The sequence below is a fragment of the Hippocampus zosterae genome, chromosome 1 (genome assembly GCF_025434085.1).
Source record: "Hippocampus zosterae strain Florida chromosome 1, ASM2543408v3, whole genome shotgun sequence".
In the NCBI taxonomy this organism is placed as follows: Eukaryota; Metazoa; Chordata; class Actinopteri; order Syngnathiformes; family Syngnathidae; genus Hippocampus; species Hippocampus zosterae.
In genome coordinates this window covers 14,299,744-14,316,934 of record NC_067451.1, presented here as the reverse complement: position 1 = coordinate 14,316,934, position 17,191 = coordinate 14,299,744, and the positions used below count along the sequence as shown (strand labels likewise).

Here is a 17,191-nt window from a genome sequence, read left to right as displayed (position 1 = left end):
TCCTTCACTGTGGTATTTTGTTGCCTGAAAAATATAAGCTCTTGACTAATCATCATGCTTTCAATGATGGGGAGACGATTGCAAGTCGTGTCTCTTTTACTCTCCACACAAACTGATTTCTTCAAAAAGCAAGTACCAAGTGGTGCCCGTCCTTCTTCCATTGGATCCAGTGAGTGTTACACTACCGCCACTCCCTTAAAGATACAGGACCCTGGTGATTGTAGAAAACCGCTTGATACAGTGTGGAAGAAAGGAGGTGTTGAGTACTGTAGTGTTGATCGCCCCAGGAGTCGTTGCCACCATACGACAAGACAAGCAAATGTCGAATTACAAGGGGTGCAGCATCATGCTTTCGAAATAAAAGCGTTCGTTGACAGTGAAGCGGTTACCTAGCTGACTTCCGTTCAGGAGGCGTCACTTGTTTTCCCTGTGATTCTTGTCTCCTCCAACTAACAAGCAACGCACAACAGAAGAACGAGTGGCGATGGGACAACAGGAACTTTTAACACGCGCATTCCCTAATAATTTACGGATCAATCGGTAAGTACCGCTTTTCATTTTAAACGTGACACGGTTCTGGTCCAAACCCCAAATAAACTGCCATATGCGTTTTATTTTGACAAGGTACACCGGAACCTGCATTAACATTTGGGTAAATGTTTAAGACGGAACAAGGCGCCGCAGAACACTTGCTAGGTACAAGCCGTTCTACAGGTAAGTAACGTTGCATATGACGAACTAATGATGAAGTTTGGCGAACAGCGTGAGACGTTAGCATCCACACATTTGATTTAGTGTGAGGTATTGTTGAGCTTTGCTGGTTTCATTGTTCGCTTTGACTGTTATATTCAGGCAAACAGGCGAGCTAAACCTTAAACTGTGGGATTGGATTAGCTTGCACAAATTGCAGTAAACCTGATTGATCGTTCGTGCCGTCAATGTACAGTAATAGCTGCGCTGACTACTATTTATAAATAAGTTTGACGCCGTGTGTAGCTCGATAGCTAACTCTTCGGTGCTTATGTGGTTGCCTGACAACGGGAATTAAAGAGCCAGCAACCGCATTTATTAATTTGACTGGTAATGAATGGACAGCACCTACTAATTCATTTGAACTAGACCAAACGGGTGTTTAACCCACACCATTTGAAAAATGTAACTCCTTTGACAGAAAACACTGGCTAGTGTGATTCCTGGGTCATTCCAGGCAATTTAGGCATTACCATGTTTGGAAAAAGCCACCACTTACTTAAAAAAAAAATCTATCTGCATTTAGAAGGTCGAGATTATCTTTTGTTGCTCACGTATAGACGACAAAAATTTCCATAACATACGCATGCTCACACCTTTTGTACATGGATGATTTGACATTTGGGAGAGAGGGGCAATTCTGTTTTCGAGATAAACAAGGTGTCCATAAAACATAATACAAAATCAACGGATGATGATATATGTTGATTGGATTAGTTACCTGCGTTCTCTGGTTTATCTCATTGCATTCGAAACTGTGTTTCACTACATTGGAAACTGCATGTCCTTGGGTTCTTAAATTAAATGTTTTCATAACGTTGGATTGGAAGATGTGTACTAATGTTTCGGCCAATTCATTCACCAAGCATCACTCTCTGGGACTTTCCTCTGTAGGGTTATAATAAAGATATTGTGCATTGAACAAAAAAATTCGATATCTACTCCTCATTTTAATCATTTCCACAAATGTGTCTATTCATTTGCTGTTATAATAAATTTGAAATTGTAAAGAGACTTTCTGGACGTGTTATGTTAATACTGTACCTTTTGCCAGATTGAGATGGAAGATGAGCTTGAGCTCTTCATCAGGGAGCGAAAGGCAAGGGTGGCCCATGATAGAGCTAGTTTGGAGCAAGATCCTCCTTACATGGAAATCCAGGTGAGTTGGCATATTCTTCAAAACCAGGCGACACTTTTCAAACTTTGACAATAATGCTATCACACATTCTGATCAAATGGTTTATTTTTGTCCACAAACACTCCAATATTTGACGTTATGGAAAGGCTGAACCCAATACTCTCCTGTATTGTTTATTTTTATTCTGTTGATGTGAGCCACTTTTGTAAGTAATTAAGTATATTTTCATCTGACAGGCAAAACCTCTTAGAAGCTATGGGTCCCCGCTCAAGGAGAACATTCCGCCCAAGTTAACTGCACAGGAGAATGGTACATGATCATGAGGGCTGGGTGATGCGCCTTTATTGTATCCAAATCGAAATATGGACATTCAAGCTATTAACATCGAAATGAGGATTATATCAGTCACTTGACCTCTCCACACTTGTGTAGCACAGAAAGCTTACACACAAGTCATCTACTTCCATGTTCGCCGTGGATGGTACACTTATTTTGTGTCTCAAAGCATTATGTGACCATATTCAAAATTACCAGCGGATAAAATAGCAGACCTTGTGAGTGAGCCTCACCTTTCAGTATATCTATATTAATAATATCATTCTTGTATTGTTATCGAGATATCCGGCAAACCAATCATGATAGTAAATTTTGGCCATATCACAGAGCCCTAATGACTACACACTAATGCATAGTGTCATAGTGTTACGGTTTCCAGCTTTCTGTGATGTCTTTATTGTTGTGAATTTAAAGGAACCACATCTGCTTATGGTTCATTTGGTGTGTTTCTATCAGAAGAAAGCAGCAATGTGGGTCTTCCCCTCGGTGTGGAGTATGAAAAGAAGAAAAAAAGGCTTCAGCATGAGCTCCGTATGGACTACAGACGCTACATTGCACAGGTGACAGATTTGTCATGCTTTCATAAAAGTCATGATCCAGCCCAGTGACAATTCCAAAATGCACAAATAATGACAGCCTTTCAAATCCCTGCCAAGTGAAAATTCCACTGCGGCTTGTACCATTTGGAAAACTGAATTGATAAACTAGGCTCGACATTGCGTTTTGCAGTGTTAGCACTGGTGCGACCAACTTTTTCAGTTGGTCCCACCGCATAGGATTTGGTAGCAACCATTTTTGGAGAGGCATGATATAGCATGATCATGTTTGCTGATCTCATTTGGAACACCGTATTTTCGTACCATGTAAAGATGGACTCAACACCTTTGCAAAATATTTAGCTGTAATAAGAACTGTTTGCAACAAGCAGCGGCTGACAAAACAGGGCAGTTGTTTTATGTATCTTTAAAAGAAGACAAAAAAGGGAAACGATACCATGGTAAAAAAACTTAAAAACATAAGTAAAAAGCAGTGAAATAACTGAAAGCTAAACAACTTGGAATTACTTTTAGTTGTATTACTGGTACGGGCGGCCCAGTAGTCCAGTGGTTAGCACGTCGGCTTCACAGTACAGAGGTACAGGGTTCGATTCCAGATTCGGCCTCCCTGTGTGGAGTTTGCATGTTCTCCCCGGGCTTGCGTGGGTTTTCTCCGGGTGCTCCGGTTTCCTCCCACATTCCAAAAACATGCGTGGCAGGCTGATTGAACACTCTAAATTGTCCCTTGGTGTGAGTGTGAGAGCGAATGGTTGTTCGTTTCTGTGTGCCCTGCGATTGGCTGGCAACCGATTCAGGGTGTCCCCCGCCTACTGCCCGAAGACAGCTGGGATAGGCTCCAGCACCCCCCGCGACCCTAGTGAGGATCAAGCGGCTCGGAAAATGAATGAATGAATGTATTATTGGTAATTCAACAAAATGCGAGGATACCAATTATAATGCTTTTGATTACATAAACCAAAAAAAACACACATTTTGAACATGTTTGAACCCAGAACAACAATTAAACATGGAAAATCAAACTGTACATTACATCCCTCTTTCTTTAGCAAAATGGTGTCCTCAGACAGCGCCCCCCTTCACGGAGGGACGTCGGCACTCTGACAGAAGCTCATAAGGAGTCTCGCAGAGCTCTTTCCCCTCCTGAGAGTCCCTTACACCAGGTCAGACGAGAGAATCTTGTGGACGAGGAGTCAGAGGGGGAACAGTACACAGAAGAGAAGCTATCAGAGGTCACAAGTAGCAGGCGACTGGGTTTGGACTGCAGTTCCAAGAAGACACATTTCAACAAGGATGATGGGAGGTAGTTGTAACACACCTTTTCGCCTGTTTTTTTTCTGTATTTTCTGTGTGCATCTTTTAATTAAGCTTTGGCATTTTCCCAGGGAGGAGAGTGAGAGTCCTTCAGGTTTTGCCGGCCAAGGTAGACGATCAAGAGCACTGAATAAATCTGATCAAGCAGAATTTTCTACTGGCCTTTTAATTGGTAAAAACGACTTGCATAACACACTCAAGTTGAATGATTGCCAACAAGCTGCCCTGTGACCTTTACAGTGATTCTGAATAAAATACTCGGACAACCTCTTTTTTTCAGGAGAAATTGATACAGATGTAATCCTACAAAGGAGGAAAGAGCGCTACAGAGTGGAGCTGCAGGAACAAATAGCCGAGCAACTCAGAAACAAAAAAAGGTAAGTGTATTCACCACAGGGCTCTAGACTAACTTTTTGTACGGGTTGTACTCATCGATTTTTGTATAAAATGCAAACTATCGTCCGATCCCGGTCACTCGCATCGATGTAAAGTCCATTTATGATTCACTTCCTGGTTTGGTCTCTAGCATGTCAAGAAATGGGCAAAAATGTTGCTCATTGTTTTCTAAATTGAAGAAAAAGAAGGTGTTTGACTTGTGACAAATGACTTTGATTGAACAAAATGATAATCAGTCTGCTTTCATGGAGGACTATAGAAATCTGAATATTTTGTGTTGAAAGACTGAAGTCAAAGCCTTTGGACAATTTTTAAGTTAAACGATGGATCAAAACGATCAGTCTGTTATCGAACGAGTGTTTAATTTGATAAACAATTGTTTTCCAATTAATTGTTGCACCTCCAAATGGGTTATGTTTAAGCATTTATTATGTTGTATTCTTTGTACAGGGAGAAAGATTTGGAGCTGAAAGTTGCAGCAACAGGAGCAAACGATCCAGAGAAACAGGTCAGCATGTATCTGACAAAGGGTTTTACGATATATCGTTCGAACATGGTCATCGCATGTACTCGTGCGCAGTAGTGACATCACTGGTCCTGCTATGTAGGAGGCAAATTAACTTTGTGTTGTCATCTACATTCAAGGGCTACAGGTACTGTATTTTCTGCTCTGCAAGGCACTTGGGATTATAAAGCGCAACCGATCCCACGCTGCCCGCACACAAGTCAAGCGAGTGTACTACTACACCATCAGCGACTTGTTGGTGAATGCACATGTCTATTAGTGTCGGGCAGAATCCTTTCAGGTTCCAATTGGTTCCTGCTAATAATCACCACTAGATGGCATAGGAACACTAACAGCGAAACAACTCATTTGCCAACTCATGCTGAAGAGACTATGACACCATATGGAAGGCACATTGGGTAATAGGGCGCACTGTCAGCTTTTGGGAAAATTGAATGCTTTTAGGTGCACCTTTTGGTGCGGAAAATACAGTACCGGTACTTTTTATTCAATGATAGTGCATGAGTACAGTTTGACAGTTAACAAATTATGCTCCAACTAACAGGCAAAATGGTGTGTGTCAAAAATTACCGTCAGGTGCGCTCATCCAACCTGCATATTATCAAAAGGCAATGTCACAATTCATTGACAAAACAGACAGCAGGAAAGACAATCGTGGACAAATGAGCAGAAAAGAGTCGGTGGCAAAAAGTAAATACGTTAAGGCTGATAAATATATGGGGACAACAGTCATTCGGAGCACAAAATCCTTGAAATTGCCGCAAATGCGTCAGGACAGAAACCTCCCAGAGTAGCCATATTTACCATATTCATATCTATAAACGCATGGCACCATGTGACATGTTTTGTGTACATGCGTGTCACTCCACGGACGAGTTCCGTTCCAATTAAAAGTCACATTTGTTTTTATTATGTGAACGACCACACACAAAAAAAAATCTGATTGGGCATCATATCCTGCAGCGTGAACATAAGATAAGATAAGATATCCTTTATTCGTCCCACACTGGGGAAATTTACAGCCTCCAGCAGAAAGAACACATAGTATGTTCGTGGGCGATGTATATGACATGGACTCTTAGGTCCTCCACTCCATGTCACAAAGCTTTTGAATGACATTTAACTCCTAGGTTATCATCTCCTTGTCACAAAGCTTTAATAGAAACCCTCTATCAAAGTGATTCACAGAGAACGTAAGTTGAGATGTCTCAGGGCAACCAAGACTTTGAAAAGAGGGGCTTCAGGACACAAAGAAGCGAAAGACAATGTCCATGACAGACCAAAGCTACAGAAAGAAGACAGCTGCAGTCCTCAATCTTAGCTATGCAACCTTGCCAAGCGAAATGAGGTGATTTCCTTTTGTGGCCATAAAAAGACACTGGATGCTTCACTGTTCTGTGTTTTGATCTTTAAATCAATGTTCTACGCATTTATGCTTAGTTTCCACAATGTTTGATGATTGCGTGCAGTGTCTGATGGTACCAAGCTGCAAAGAAAGCAAAGCACCATCTGGAAAATTCTGACCACTTGAGTTCAGGGGCAACTCAAATCCTCATAGCACCTGTCCTGTATGGAGTTGTTGGCCACAGCAGAGTTTAGGCTTATTCAAGCATTTTAACATGACCTAAACAAAACCTACCTTTACAAACAACTGAAAACTTTTTTGGGGAGAACGATCAAAATTGTTTGATTAAATTTACCCGTAAACGACTTTGAAAACCGTCAGTCAATTGTAATCATATCTCGTCACCTGATACTGGTCGAAAGTGGACAGTGGTGATGCTCTCATTTATAGCAAACTTGTGTGTCTGTCCGTGCACATTAGCCAAACCGAATCAGGCAGTTTGGACTGAGCAAGAGAAAAGAGTCTTGGCTGTCGCGGCACTCCATGTTGGGACAGAGCGAATCATCATCCAGCTTACCTAATCATGACAAGACCGGTGTTGGAGACAGGCTGATGCCTGCACAGAATCAGTCCCATGTCGCCTTTCAGTCTCCATTGTTGGATTGCAATGAAGGTGGGCTGTCTCCTGAAAGACAGCCTTTTGGCCTCTCCTTTCCCAGAGTGATGGACACTTCCAGGTATACATTGTGTTATTTACTCGTCACTTTTTTATGCCTCGTTGCTGGGAAACATTTTTGCTATTAAAGGTTTATTAAACAGAAGAGATGCTAATCCTGATTGGGTTATGTGATTGTGAAGGGAATACCCCCCCCCCCCTTTTAAAACATTTTTTATTAACATACTAGCCTCAGATGATAATTTTTGTTGTTGTTCTTTTTAGTGTACTGGCCCATTCCTGTACATCAATTGACCTACAATCCTTACACCAAGACAACATGATCAGTTTAACTTTTTTTCATTCCTCAGAATTCCTTTGCTCTCTCCTCATCCTGCTCACATAGTCAGTCCCTATCGAGAGCCCCGTTACAATTACAGCAACAGAAACTTCCTTGACCCAAGCCTTGCCTACTGTGAGTACTAAACTCTTCTGTTGAATACGATCCACTCTCTAATCTCAAGCCACAATCATCTTTCACCATTTAAATGAATCTCCACATATAGATGGTCATTTGCCTTACCCTGCTGCGGGACTTCCCCTGTCTTACTATAACATGCCACCAGGAGGAGCTATGTGCAGTCAATTGAGTGACACAAGCCCCCAAAGTGGAAGCAGTTTACCTGAGCCCACGCCACAGTAAATATCCTCGCTTCTCTGTTAACTCCGTTTTGCGTGAGGACCCGATGTGCATCTTATAATTTGTTTTGATGAAACATCCTTTATTATTTAATATTTAGGCCTTGTTTGATTTTACTGCCCGAAAGTGTTGAATCTAGAATTAAACCAATTTAACCCACATTGTTATGAGTGTTGTCAAAATGTTTCAAAAAAAGGATGCACATGGCCACTACAGAGCCCAGATGATTAAATAGTTGCAGCCCTAGTTGATACCCATTTAATGATTATTTTAATAATTGATTCATCTCTTGACTTTTTCAGAAATTAATCAAACTGAAAATATACATTCATTTCCATCTGTTTATTTCAGGACATGACATTATTTCAGATTGACTGCAGAACATTTACAAATACAAATTATGATTCAGTTACTGATTCGGTCTGTAACAAAATTTTCATCACTGTTTCCCGAAGTAAAAGCAAATGTTTCATTTTGATTCAACACGGAGGTAACCAGTCCATTTTCATGGAGGACTACATAACACAGTTATTTCCAATTGAGAAGATGTAATTCTCATCATTTGAACAATTTTAAATTAGAAAGGTAACTAAACTATTTGTTAATCATCAAAGTTGAGTTAATTGCTGTACCTCTAGGATCAAGAAGTGCCTATTTAAGATCTCATCAAAGTATCATGTTATTAAGTCTTGACATTTCTAATTAGGTTACTAGGTTAAATGTTTGTACAGAAAACGTTAAAATAACAAAATGGTCTTTACAGTGCATGTTTTTTTTCCCTCCCCGATCCTGGCAGGCCCACTACTGAAACTGTTTCAACAGCCCCCTATACTGGGCTAGTCCCCCCAGAGAGACCCAAATCAAACAGGGAAAGGACATTGAACTATGGAGAAGCCCTGAAAAAACAGGTAAGACGTACTATAGAAATAATTAGTTTTGTTAGAAACTCTCTGCATAAACAATAACATCTGATTCTTTTCATTATTTTGTCACTATGCCTTTGTTGTAATTGTGAATATTGCTGCTGTGACAATTTCATTTCACCCATGGATGGATGCATCCCTCCACCAAAGACAATTTGATACGATTGTCAATACGATACGATTCTGGGATGGAACGATTTTAGTGTTACGATTTGATTCAGTGGGATTACGATTTGACATATTACGGCTGTAATATTTGGTATAATATTAAAACCTGTAGATTTTGCCATGATATTTACTGTTGAACCTTGCGAGAGGAAAAAAAACAGAGTGTCACAGTGTACTCGTTAGCACTAAGCACAGCAGTGTTTTTCGAAGGTAGTGAATGTTGCCTTCACGTCAGGGTTTGTTCAAGGTCACAAACATTCACTCAACATTTGCCAGGCATTCAACTGTAGTTTTATATTTTAGAGCTGACCTGAGCATATTAAACATTTTCTTGCGACCCTCAAAAGAAACAAAAAAAAACTTGGGCGGACATTTTGCGAACATTTGCGACCTTGTAAAAACTCTGACCGTGAACGTTTATTTTTCTACAATCGCAATTGTTCGCCCCTCAGTGGGGTAAGGGCTGTCGGAGCACTAAAACATGCACTTTGGACTGTGCGCCTGGATTATTATTATATTTATTTATTTTTATTTTTTTTAATTTTTTTATGAGCACACCTTGAAAAACCGGGACATTTACGAGCCCTGCCAGTGTGGTATTCATGAAAATTTGGCTGAGACAAACTGTATGAAAATGTGAATTGGTTGAAGAGAAGTTTGAAGAGTGTGAAATTCATTAAGTGCATCTTAGTTTGCGATATGTTGACAGAATGATGCCAGTGAAAGGAGCAGCAAGCTATTGAACAAGGTAAAATAGGTTTTTGAGCAGCCCTATTGAAACCTTGGATCCCCAGTTGGACAGACGTGTATTTAGTAGATGTGTTTGTTAGACTGTCAGATGTTAAATGCTCCCATGCACCACCATTACTGCTCCTATCTTCCTTTGTTTTTTCTGTAGTGCCTCTCATCATTTGTGTATGTCAGATCCTATTCTCGCCTAAGAACATGTTTTATCCTTGAAGTACAGTCTTATATCCATACAACAAGGCAGGTTTTTATTGTTTAAAACACATCACTGCGGTATTTTCTGGGTCCTGCTAGAGCCCTAAATAAAGCAATTACAGTAACTAAGATCCCCATTTTGATGCAGTATTCAGCACAGAAATTGACTTTTGATGTCCAATGGTTGTTGCGCTAATGTTAAGTATTGTATCCTGCCATTATTTTGCATAGCAGAAGACATTATCTTAATTTAATCTTTGTGAGGAAAAAAATCTGCACCCTGACGAAACTATATAAACTTGAGGAAATTGCAATATTACCGGTACTCCAAATTGTAATACGTACAGTAGTTCAGTTGTTATTATGGGAGTACATTTGATGTATGATCGATTTGGTCAGATGTAATAGAAACCAAATGTAGCCACAAATCATCAAAGAATCACTGGTTTGAGCTTAAGTAGAGCTGTGGAGTCTTCATCTGATGAAAGGAGGACTGTTTGTTTTGAAGATTTTGGAGCAGCAGGAGCGGAAACGAGTAGAGAGGGAGGAGCGCGAGCGTTACGAGGCCAAGCTGGAGGCCGACATGAAGAGGCATCAGCCTTGGGGTCGAGGCGGCGGTGGAGCCCCACTCAAAGACAGTACAGGAAATCTCATCGGTGTGTCCTACTGTCACCCTCAAAGTTTTGCCTAATACCCAATTTGATAACTTCACCACACTCCTCTGTGTGTGTATATTATGGTAAGCTTTTGTTTTCTCATGGCCAGCTGACCTCAAGCAGATGCACAAGTTGAATGAAGAGGCCCACAGTAACCCAGAGTGGCAACAAAGAGCCCCAGCTGTGATAGCCCCTTGCCCAATTGAGCACTCCAATGATAGGATCTCTGGTACTGTAGCAATGTTGCATACCGTCCATAATTCTGAACTGAAATCTTCCTCTTCAATGCTATAGTATATTCATGTTATACAGTATGCTCAATTTCAGGTAACCAGTATTTTTAAGATAATTTAATTTTCCAGGTCATCGGACACACATATCGATTGAGGAGGCAAACAGTAACCCAGAGCAGCATCAGAGAGCACCAGTTGTGGTTGCAGCCTGTCCATCTGAGCATCCCAACGACAGGATCTCTGGTACTGTTGCAAAGAAAAGAATCAATGACAATTGTTCTGCGAAATACATTCCACAGCTGGCTACTTCAATAAGCAAAATGGAGTGGTCAAAACTAAGAAAATATTTTGCAGGTATGGCTGACATGGACAGTATTGCTGACAGCCTGAGGAGGCCTGAATGTGCTTAGATATGAGCTCTAAAGTTGTACATGTTGTGAATCTCTGTGGCCGATGTGATTTAGAGTTAAACTCTAAATCACGCTTTTTTCCAAGCGGTAGTATTTGGATCAGAAGAAGAATGAGCTGGGATACAACTTGGTGAGCGCAATTTAGTGCATTGAAATAGACCGATTGCTGGCCAGCCAGAGATTGTCTTTGGATAAGAAACGATATTTGGACACAGTCTTGTGTCCAACATGAAGAATAAAATGGAATGTGTTGTGAGAAACATGAAGATGGAGAGAAATGCGCCCCCCCCCCCCCAAAAAAAAAGATGTCTCCCGATTTCCAACACACTGGATTCAAATGAAATCTTTTTTTTCTTAACGCATTGCCGAAGTATTGGATTGTGACTCGCTTTTGGCAGATACTTAAAACCGGAGACAAAGTACAAATTTGGTGACTAGTGTAATGTAATTGTTTTTATTTTTCCCCATTTTCCCCCTCAATATTGTAATTGCAATTTCATGTGCCTTTAATTTTTTCTATATCCTCTACCAATGTTTTTTTTTAAACAAACTAATCAATTTCACATCAGATTTATAATACATACAGCGATCCCTCACTTATCGCGGTTAATGGGGACCGGGACCCTACCGCGATAAGTGTATGTGGGTAGCAGCATGTTTAAAATATGTAAACAGTGATTATACTTTACATATTTCAGACAAAGACACATTTAATTTTTAAATTACAAAACCTTATACAGTAATTAACATTCATCAGCATTGCCTTCTGAGTGAGATGAACGAGAGTCAACAGCGTGACGAGACACAAGGGAAGGTGCTGGGTGGGGCTGCGAAGATGCGCAGCCAATCAGCTCATGGGATGAACCATGAGTTCATTTGAAAGACAGTTTATCATTTACAATTGTTAACTTACTAAATACTTTTCAGGTGTTTAAACATTCACAACCACTTCACAAAATTCTACCAAACAAATGTAATGTAAACATAAATCAGTAAGTGATAAATCAGATTACAATGATGATACAATCAAATCTGCGGCTTTATTATTTCATCTTTTCATGTTTCATGAAACAATATGTAAACATCTGAAATGCATTTCTTGAGCACCACATGTATCTAGGCGCTATACCATTGAAATTACATGTATGTAAAAGCCCACTGTCCAAAATGAAGCTGTGTCCCGTCCCAAAAATTACAGGCTTTTTTAATTTGAAAGTTGCATTTTACTACATTGCGGTGTCGATTTGAATTAGATTAAATGAAATATTATCGGCTTGACTTAAAATAATATTTTTTTCTTTTTTAGGTTTCACTCATGTTCAAACACCCCAATTTTCCAGGGGCAGTGTGTTGACCAACCAGCCTAGACCACAGCAACTCGATGAGCAAGACAAGTACAAAGCTTACCTGAAAAAGCAGGTACTGTATCTCGTAAAGCAGCGTTCGTTCAATATGGCTGATTTTGATTGGTAAATGACGCTAATGCAAATCAGAAGCTTTTGGTCTTCAAACTCCAAACGCAGAATTGAGATTCGATTTTGGTTGTTTGACCGGAAAGAGTGCCATTCTGTTACACTGCACACAGATTTGGAAATTCGACAGGTCATGACTATCATCTAGCGACAAACTAAAAGCAGCCACCATTCCCCTTCTCAAAATTGGCCTCATCCCTCCAAGCTCCAGCGTACCTCCTCGGTAAGGATGATCTAGGCTGGGAATTTAGATAGAAACTGCCTTTGCTTTCAGATTGAAGAGAAACTTCATAAACAGGCAGAGGAGAGGGAACGGAACAGACTGGAAGATGAAAAGCTCGAGAGGAAGGTGGCAGAGCAGATGGCTCGTATTAAGAGAGAATATGAAGAAGAACAAGAGAAGAAGAAACGGAAGGAGATGGAGGTAAGGTGCTTTTTGTTCAAAGGCACCATGCCCAAAAACTTAATTCTTAATCATTTTGTGGGGTGTGTGGAATCTGCATTATAGCAAAAGGCCAAGGAACAAGAACAGCTTAAGCTGGCAGAACAGAGGAAGATGGAAGCAGAAAGAAAGAAGACTGAGGAGAAGGAGAAAGCAGCGCAGAAGCAACGTGAGCAAGCGAAGCATGCTCAGGTACGTAGACTCTGGTCTACGTTTGGGCACTTGTCTCCCCTAATGAATTGTTCGGACAATAACAAGTAAATGAAAATTTTGATTTTTTTTTTTTTTATGTGTTGCAATGAAAGTCACAAAAGATTCTACACATTCGATTTTCCCCAGTGGGTCATACTGCATGTATCATTTATTTTGTAACTTTAGGTTCACCGGGAGTCGTCGGCTCCAGTTCCAAGTCTGCAGAAGAGTCCCAGGTCATCCATTTTTGAGAGCCGTCACTCCACTGCTGCCGTATCTGTGAGTCTCACTTTTGCGCAAATAAATCATTTAAAAGTAAGAATGCGGACATGATTCTAGCCTGCTTACAGAGTCTGGACAAAGCAAGAATCTGCTTCCGATCTTGTTAGGTTATAGAACAGAAATGGCTCTCTTTCTTACAAGTTTCTTTTTTTCTGGTTGAAAATGTGACCCTTACTTTTCTATTTTTGTCTTCAGGAGCAATCTATGTCTGGTCACAGATCTCCCCCTGTTCCTGCTTGTAGAAATCAACTACGAGCTGCAGGTGCGTACACGCAGAGTGTGTATATTATTACTAGCAAAAAAATTATGAACTACTTTGCATCCATAAAATTGTGAAGTTGAACTCCCTTTCGGGTACAATTTGGAGCGGTATTTTATGAAATTAAACTTCCCATGGTACTCTGCTTTCATTCACATAAATCCATATCTAAACAAAGACGCTTCTCTGATGTGCGTTAATAGTGATTACCAAGTGATTTAGCCATGCATGTCCTGCTCTGGTCCCAGGTAGTTGGTAGTTTAGTGTGTTGGTCAAGCAAGTGTTGGTCACCTCTGCAGTGCTCCATAAAAACACCATCTCTCCCGTAGCGTGAACATATTCACCACCTATTTGGTACTGTGTGGGGAATATCCAGCAGTAGTTGGAACCGATCTCAAATCAGCAAGCAATGATTTTTGAGTCTTTACCCAATAAATGTCAGCAATGTAAATTCATAGCATGACATCGTAGCCGTACACCAGTTATAATTATTCCAACAAAAACTAGTACCACGCAACTATTACTTCCTCTTAGCCTTTTATGTTTTCTTTTTGTTGTGTAACGCATATCACAAGACCATCATGCTTTTTGTGTAAGAAAATTGAGATTTTGTGTTCCCATTCTATTGTGGCTTCCACCGAATTGATCATTCTATGTATTGTTTATATTTTCAGTCAGTAAACTTGACGTGTACAGTGAACTGTCAGCGTTGCGTCGGCAGCTTCGTGCAGAGCAAAAGCGACTTGAGACTCATCTGCAGCAGGGCGTTTGTGATGAAATGGACCCCGTAATAACTGGAAGGTCAGATCCCTTACGTATGACAATGTTCAGCTTACAATTCCAGCCTGGCCCGAAACAATTTCATGTATAGCTGTGAGACAGAAAATTAATGCTCCTGAACTTGATTTGTATTAAACACCAAGGTATAATAAAAAGCAATGCTAAAAATAGCTCGGTCTCATTATTTGCAGCGATGGGTAGACTTGTATCGCTGTGTAAATTTTACGTTGATGATTTAAGATGTTTCTATTAACACAGACAATCACGTCCACGAGTGGATGTTTTTAATATGGCGATGCTGCGGCTCCAGGCTCCGGTTCGAAAGCCCCCCTCCAGAAACATGGAACCAAGTAATCTGCTCCAAATTCATGACACGCTTCAGCTTGATTACACAGGTTGAAGAACTTAAGCTTTGAATTGCATTATTTTCAGAAGAGATAACGGCCGCAAATTACTCCTGACTGCTTCGTATGTGTATGTCAGATCGTGAATCCAGGTTGAGTTCCGTGGAGGTTGAGAGGATGGAGAGAGTGGGTGCGGCCAGCAGGAGGAGGCGTGTCTACAATGAACCGCTTCAGAAGCTCAGTAGCCAGAGGCCCTCATACACGCATGGTCGGAGAACAGTGCTTCTTTTTAATTCTAATTAATATAGAAGTAAACTTGACCTTTTTGAGTGTGTCTGAATGATGAACTGGCTTCAGGAGACTTCCATGTCCTTTATGATAAAAAGAAAAAATCGGGAATGACTCAAGTTATTCAAAATATGTAGGGTTGCATCTGTAGTCAAAAGTTCTATGGCTATGGCCACTCACATGGTCACAATCTTCAAAGGCCTTTCTAAACCATCTGCCGCAGACGTCGACACCACGTGCAACTGTGCCATTGCCCCAAAGAAGGGAATTTGGATCAAATGCGTGCAATTGCATGCTTTTTAAAATGGAAAAGAAGTCCAATTTTAATCTGTTTTTAATTTTAATTTTAATTTCTTTGGCGTCGGGGGCGACTACGCCTAGAACAATGGATTTCATCCCTCTGGTCTTACATCAAATTCACCGAATCATTGATACTCGACCAATACAGTATCATCTACAGTTCAATACACTGTTCTTAAAATTTCTGACCATTAATGGGACATTGTGATTTCCTAGGAAAGCTGTCGGGTACAATTGAATGCTCATTGGAAAATATAAAAACAAAAAGCATTTCCTAGTAAAATAAGTGTCCTTGTTAAATCCTTTGACTTTTGTGACAAATTTCTTAACGTGATCAATGTCCTCACAGAATATGAATAAAGATAATTTGAGCCAATTTATTTCAGAAGGGTGTATCAAACTATCAAAATGATATTGGCTAATTTGTTATGGCTTTTGTCCAAAAATATACCCTAATAATTTTTTTCCAATGGGATGCCATATCTAGAAATATGCAGTATGGGTTCTGAGGTTTTGTTCCATTTGTAATTTGTGTAATTAGTTCAAAGATTTGACACTTGTTTTCTTGGAGTGAAAAATGTCAGCCATTTTGGAGGTGTAAATATAAATGACCAATTTGTTTTTGCTAATTGTGGAAGCCATAAAATAAAACTTTTGTGTTTCAGGTGATTTTGATGTATGCCATACTCATCAAAACGATCTGGTGAGCGACAAATAATGGTTGCTTTGTCATCCTCAGTATTTCTTCTGTGAACTTCACTGTAGCCTTTAGCATGGAGTTCTGAATGGGAGGATTTTGTGTTTCAGGAAAGTGTGATGGGGCGACATGCAAGAGGATCTCTCCTCGAGTCGGATAGCGCTTTTCTTGGTAAGAGAGCTGTGCTTGAAACCGATTAACTCAAAGCAACGTAACACGGGTTGTTTTCAAGAGGTCAAATAATACATTGTTGAAAAAAAAGCTTTATTTTCAAACTTTCTCCTGTGGTTAGATTTAACTAATTTTCTTATTATGGGTGTTTTCAGCCCCTTTAGGAGATGCTTTTTCTGTGCCAAGCTCCCCAGAGGCTGAGACAACACTGCTCTCAGCCCGGGAAAGGAGGAGGCTGACCAAACAGTCCCAGCATTCTCTGGTGCGAACCTTTCCATAACTTAGTGTACATACTTCAACCATGTTTTTCATCTCAGTGCTCCTGTGACATTTGTCCTGTTATAATGCAACAATGATGATACTTTACTTATGACTAATCTTGTGTTTCACATCCTCTGATGTTTAGGAACCAGACAACCCCACCCATTCAGGTAGCAGGAAGCAAAGAGAAGCAGAGTCGAGCGGTGAGGAAAAAAGCCAGGAAAAGATGTCCCCCGCTTGTGGGGGCAACAGAGCCGGTACAGCCTGTGACATATTTAGAAATGTTAAGAGCTATGTGGATTTATAACGAGTGACTACTGTTCCTTGATCTCCAGGAATAGTGGACCTATCTGATGAGGACTTGTTGCCTCCCAAAATTTCTCAGCTCACTCACAACCGTCAAAGTTCAATAGAATCCTTCTCGACTGATCCCTGGATGCGACCGGGTACTTCAGAAACTCTCAAATGTTTAGAAGAATCCATGAAAAGGGACCCTTTGACAACGTAGGGGCTTATCCAGTCTGTACCTGACTTACCACGTGATATTTCTGTTTAATAAATGACAAAAGAATGGGTCAGTGGGAATTTCTAATCAATAGCTTAGTTTCAATATTCACTGAGTTACAGGGAACTTTAATTTATTTTACAATGTACTGA

At 40.3% G+C, this 17,191-nt stretch overlaps 1 protein-coding gene across 4 annotated transcripts; it reads left to right on the top strand.

The window, feature by feature from the left end:
- The first annotated feature begins 517 nt into the window (after nucleotides 1–517).
- Nucleotides 518–17,112, top strand: LOC127608409 (centrosome and spindle pole-associated protein 1-like). 4 transcript variants are annotated; one of them, XM_052077438.1, is made up of 29 exons: nucleotides 518–540; nucleotides 1,805–1,909; nucleotides 2,125–2,197; nucleotides 2,681–2,784; nucleotides 3,828–4,081; nucleotides 4,164–4,264; nucleotides 4,373–4,469; nucleotides 4,939–4,996; nucleotides 6,840–7,096; nucleotides 7,386–7,489; nucleotides 7,581–7,713; nucleotides 8,511–8,622; nucleotides 9,515–9,553; nucleotides 10,256–10,403; nucleotides 10,513–10,632; nucleotides 10,766–10,879; nucleotides 12,353–12,465; nucleotides 12,793–12,942; nucleotides 13,027–13,152; nucleotides 13,339–13,431; nucleotides 13,630–13,696; nucleotides 14,368–14,494; nucleotides 14,732–14,868; nucleotides 14,957–15,085; nucleotides 16,071–16,108; nucleotides 16,213–16,273; nucleotides 16,429–16,535; nucleotides 16,680–16,791; nucleotides 16,870–17,112. In XM_052077438.1, the coding sequence occupies exons 2-29, from the start codon at nucleotides 1,811–1,813 to the stop codon at nucleotides 17,040–17,042; spliced, it is 3,246 nt and encodes a 1,081-aa protein (XP_051933398.1). In that variant the 5' UTR covers nucleotides 518–540; nucleotides 1,805–1,810; the 3' UTR covers nucleotides 17,043–17,112. The 4 variants fall into 4 exon arrangements, with proteins under 4 accessions (XP_051933398.1, XP_051933380.1, XP_051933408.1 ...); XM_052077420.1 differs by lacking the exon at nucleotides 518–540 and adding an exon at nucleotides 667–714; XM_052077428.1 differs by lacking the exon at nucleotides 518–540 and adding an exon at nucleotides 743–801.
- The last annotated feature ends 79 nt before the right edge of the window (nucleotides 17,113–17,191 follow it).